This window comes from Setaria italica, chromosome VI (assembly GCF_000263155.2).
Source record: "Setaria italica strain Yugu1 chromosome VI, Setaria_italica_v2.0, whole genome shotgun sequence".
Classification (NCBI taxonomy): Eukaryota; Viridiplantae; Streptophyta; class Magnoliopsida; order Poales; family Poaceae; genus Setaria; species Setaria italica.
Genome location: NC_028455.1, coordinates 20450145 through 20455457, shown reverse-complemented (window position 1 = coordinate 20455457; position 5313 = coordinate 20450145). Strand labels below are relative to the sequence as shown.

The 5313-nt window shown below is 58.1% G+C and overlaps 1 protein-coding gene across 1 annotated transcript; it reads right to left on the bottom strand.

Moving 5' to 3' along the window:
* Window positions 1-227: 227 nt before the first annotated feature.
* Window positions 228-3974, bottom strand: LOC101760600 (cellulose synthase-like protein D3). The gene is made up of 2 exons (XM_022827744.1): window positions 2274-3974; window positions 228-2192 (listed from the first exon to the last, which is right to left on the bottom strand). The coding sequence occupies exons 1-2, from the start codon at window positions 3972-3974 to the stop codon at window positions 426-428; spliced, it is 3468 nt and encodes a 1155-aa protein (XP_022683479.1). The 3' UTR covers window positions 228-425.
* Window positions 3975-5313: the final 1339 nt, after the last annotated feature.

Genomic DNA, 5313 nt, shown 5'->3' with positions numbered 1-5313 from the left:
TATAAATTAAGTACCTTTTTGAAAGGATTCTGTCCTTTTGGAAAAATAGTGTTTCCCAGTTTTAACTCTTTTTAGTAAGCGACATATATATTAAAAAATGGAGTATGAAAAATAGACAAACGGCATCATTAACGAAAAGGTAACAATCTTAAGTGTATATGAATACATCTGTTCTTCAGCTCAGTTTGAGCTGAACAATTTTCATCTATCTATAGAAATGCTGTTGACCAAACCTATCAAAAGAACAAATATTTTAATTAAAACGCAACAAGTCTGCTGTTTGCCATTTCTAATTACTTTACCGATCCACCTATTGCACAGCACCATCTGCGTGTTGGCGTGCATCCCTCTGCTTCTGTATTTGCATGCTGCATGCACTTGATAATTATCATGACGTCAGAAAAAGAAAACGGGTGACGAATCGATCACGGGAACTGGAATCCTGCGGCGCGTCCGCCGGCTGTGGCCTCCGGCGGGCTGATGGCGACCCAGAGCAGGGAGATGGTGATGGAGATGAGCCCCGACCAGACGAAGACGATGGTTGGCGTCTTGCCGCGGCGTCCCATGAGGCCCTTGGCGAACGGGTAGAGGTGCGCGAGCACCCAGAAGCTGAAGAAGCCGCCGCCGATGAACTTTCCCCAGCGCGGGTTGTCGCTGTAGACGGTGCGCGCGAAGGCGAAGGCGATGGCGATGATGTTGATCATGCCTATAGTGATGGGCGGGATGAGCAGCGACGACCACTTGACGACGTAGAGGTCGGCGTAGATGTCCTCGTTCTCGTCGGCCGCCGCCTTGGCCGTGAGCGTGAAGGAGATCTCGATCCCGGCCATGACCTTGAGCAGGCCCTGCACCACCGCGTAGAGGTGCGCGCTGGTCCCGGAGATGAGCCAGAACTGCTCGTTGCGCCACCAGTCCTCGAGCGCGATGCCCGACCACTTGACCTCGAGCACGCCGAGCGCGATGAGCGTGACGGTGATGGTGAGCAGGTAGCAGAGGAACGCCACGTTGAGCGTCTGCACGATGAAGAAGCCCGAGAAGAGCGACAGCGCCGGGATGAAGCAGTACACGAGCAGGAAGATGGAGGTGAAGGGGTAGATGCCGACGTTGAGGTAGGCGACACGCTGCAGGAACATGAGCCTCCTGGACGCCAGGAACGCGTTGTTCCGGGAGAAGAAGATCTCGACGGACCCGGTCGCCCAGCGGAGCACCTGGTGGAGGCGGTCGGTGAGGTTGATGGGCGCCGTGCCCAGGAACGCGTCGCGCTTGGGGATGCAGTAGACGGAGCGCCACCCGCGGTTGTGCATGCGGTAGCCGCTCACCACGTCCTCGGTGACGGACCCGTAGATCCACCCGACGCGGTCGCCCCACTCCGTCTTGTCCTCGTACCAGCAGGAGATGACGGACACGGCCTCCGCCACCGTCGGCGGGTCCAGCGGCGGGCGCGGCACGGTGAGCGCGCCGGGGGGACGGCCGTGCCGCACGGCCGGGTGGTCGGCGAGCGGCCGCGCCTGGAACTCGGCCACCGGGATGGACGCCATCAGCGCCGACGAGTTGCCGAACCTCCGGGGCACCAGCATCGACGTGAGCTCGGCATCGAAGTCCTCGGGCTTGAGCGACTGCGTGTCCACCGCCGTCGTCTCCGGGTCCCTGAACGACGACGACGACGACGACGACACCTTCTTCTTCTTGAAGAGCAAGCCGGTGTACTCGGCGGTGCGCGGCGGGTCGAAGCCGTAGAGCGCGAAGCGGCGGAACATGCACCCGGTGCCGACGTACATGGGGCCCTGCAGGCCGTCGAGGGCGCGCATGTTGCCGTCGAAGAAGACGGTGTTGTTGTTTGCGTAGCGGTCGGAGGGGTCGATGCCCTCGAACCGCTGTGGGAACTGGATGTAGGCGATGCGCTCGCCGCCGCGGTCCATGACGAAGCACATGGCCTCGCGGATCGCCTGCGCGTTGTTGATGTAGTGGTCGCAGTCGAAGTTGAGGATGAAGGGCCCGTTGGACATCACGGCGGAGCACCGCACCAGGGCGTTCATGGCGCCGGCCTTCTTGTTGTGGTCGTACCCGGGGCGCTTCTCGCGGGACATGTATACCAGCATCGGCAGCCGGATGTCCACGTCGCTGAAGTCGATCAGCTGCTCCTCGTCGTGCATCCCGTACAGAGGGTCCGGCGACGGCGGCTTCAGCATCACCTGCCATGCATCCACTGTGATCGGGAGCAACAGAAAATGAGAAAAATGTATAGTAGAAAATTAATGCGATGTAGAAAATGCCTGCAGGATGCCGGCGTGGTTGCCCTTGGCGTGGTCGGGGGCCGACGCGGCCCAGGTGCCCGGCCAGTGCGTGCCGTCGGCCATCCACGTGGCCTTCTTGACCTTGGGCTGCTCGGCGGGGTCGGCGCCGGTCTCGCGGAGGTGCTTGAGCATCTTCATGTCCTCGCGGGCGTTGAAGGCGTCGGAGCGGCGGCGGATGGAGTCGGGAAGGCCGTTGATGCGCACCTTGAACTCGTCGAACTCCCGCTTCACCTTGCGGCGGTCCTTGACGAAGTCCGACCGCCGCTTGCCCTTGGTGGGATCGCCCTTGATGCTGAAGTAGCTGTCCGGCTGGCGTGGCTCGATGTCGTGCTTCTTGCAGAAAGGCACCCATATGTTGGCGAAGCTGGCGGCCTCCGCCATGGCCTCGAAGGTCAGCAGCGCGCCGCCGTCGTCAGAGACGTAGCAGGCGAGCTTCTCGACGGGGTAGTCGGCGGCGAGGATGGAGAGGATGGTGGTGGCCGTGGTGAGCACGGGCTCCTTCTCCGGGTCGGCCGTGGACACGAACACGTCGAGCCCCGGCAGGTCGGAGCGGCCGTGCGGGTTGGACGGCGACGGCGTCTCGAACTTTTCCTTGAGCACGGCGAGGTCGGTGCTCCGGTTGACGGGGTTCACCTTCGGGAGCATGTCCAGCAGCCAGGAGAAGGCGAACCAGAGCTCGCAAACGATGGACATGCCCCACAGCCACAGCGCCTCCATGTTGGGGTTCTGGATGCGCCACGTCAAGTAGAAGAGGAGCACGAACATCCGGATCACGATGAAGATCCGGTACGGGCTGATGATGGACGTCGGCATCGGTATCTTGCGCGTCAGCGGCTTGAACGGCTTCTGCTCCGGCAAATCTCCGCCGCCGCCGCCGCCGGGGCCGCCCTCGTCGTTGAGGTCGTCATCGTACATGCCGCCCTTGGGCCAGAAGGCGTTGCCGTAGCCGTATGTCCCCGAGCTCTCGAAGAGCCAGCGGTTGTGGTCGAACTCGCCGTTCTGGTTCCGCGCCAGCAGGGACTTGCTGTTGGCGCTCATGCCGCCGCCCGGTGCCGGGAGGTAGTGCTTCCCCGCCGAGGCGTCGGCGGGGTCGTCGTCGGCGTACTCGCCGATCTTGTAGTGCTCCTTGCACCCGGGGCAGAGGCAGCCGTCCTTCTGCGCGTCGAGGTAGCAGTCGCGGCAGATCTTGAAGCGGCACTCGCAGGGGTCGATGTCCTCGCCGCGCTCGTCGCGCATGACCTTGCCGTCGCAGGCGGGCATGGCGCAGCGGGAGCCCCTGGAACCCGCCATCTGCGGGTGGGTGACCTCGGACTCGATCACCTTGTCCATGAGGTGGGCGCGCGTGACGCTGTTGAAGCCGCCGGTGAAGAGGGAGTTGGAGACATACTGCTCCTCGGCGCGCATGGCCACGGACGCCGCCGCCTCCGCGCCGTCCCCCATCGGCTGGTTGTCGGGCGTGGGCGGGATCTGCACCGTGTAGTTGGTGTAGTCCGCGGCGAGCTCGCCCTCCATGTCGATGTCCTCGCGGGACAGGCTCACGTACCGCCCGCTCGACGTCCGCCGCGCGAACTTCACCGTGTTCCCCGCCGGCCCTCGCGGTCCGCCGCCCCCCGCCGACGACGGCCCGCCGGCGCCGGGGCCGGGGTTCCGGATCGCCTTCTTCGGCGGCGGGTTCGACATCTTCCCCCCGTCCCCCGCTCGCTCACTCGCCCGCTCGAAACGATTGTTATTACGTGCCCATGGCGCGCTCGATCGATCACCCGGCCGGCGCCCGCCACACGCGGCGAGCTGCTCTGATTTCTATGGTTTGTAAACCAAGTATGGAGGCGAGAGGGGAAAGTATATGTGGAGATGGGCGGTGGCCGTCTTGTGCGGTGGTCGCTGCGGAGGAGACCTGGTCTCGTGCATGGAAGAGGAGTCAGGAGGATGCCTATATTAAGGAGCGAGCAGAGAGCCACTGAACTAGCCGGGTTTAGTGGACGGCCTTGCGGTGAAGAAGATTTGCCACATGCTCGGTAAGATCAGGCGCAGCATTGAGCATTGAGCCATCGAAATTTCCCACATGCTCGGTAAAGTTTGATAGATCGGGATTCGGGCGCAATACAAGGCTGATTCTAGTTCTCAATAGCTTGATTTTTTTAAGTAAATTTCACATAACTACAAATATTTTGAGCTAGTAATAGTCACAAAACTTCAACATTTTGCGCCTATTTCATAAGAGCATGTACATTGCTACACCTCAGCAGCTTCATAAGTCGTGGGATTTTTTTGTTATTGTGGAGAGAGGGTGAGGAGAGAGAAAGTAGTTGTTTCGCGAAACAACCTTCTCAGAGGCTAGATTTTATGATTATGAGATGACTATTCCACCATTGTACAAGTTGTGGTTGCCATGTAACTCATAATATTTCTTTTTTTCATGCCTAAATTATGGAAATAGAATTGCCATGGGATAATATTGTTTGTTAACCTATTGTATTGTATAGGTTGTTTGTTAAGTCATCTCAAGATTATATGTCAATGCATGAGGCCGCTTATTAGACAACATTAATATACTTGTGCATCCAATCTATCTTTAGCTCAAAATCACATAGTATTTTAGCACGATCCTTATTAAGTGCGATCCATAAATTTGCTAGGCTAAATTAGAGTCCTTTACCACCCCTACCTAGCCAGGGGACATGAACTTTATAGAGATGTCGCGGCCCTCGTGTTGCTGTAATCACATATTCCATGCCGTGGGGCTGCTTCCATTTAGGCCAACATCGCAGTCAAACGGGATGGTGATTAGCATTTAACTAACTATCTTTAGCTCAAAATTATATAGTATTTTAGCTCGGTCCTTATTAAACCCGATCCTTAAATTTGCTAGGCTAAATTAAAAGATCTTTTACCACCCCTACCTAGCCAGTACATGGACTTTATAGAGACGTCGCAGCCCTCATGTTGCGGTAATCACACGATCATTAGTTCAAATCACATAGTATTTTAGCCCGATCCTTATAAAACTCGTTCCTTAAGT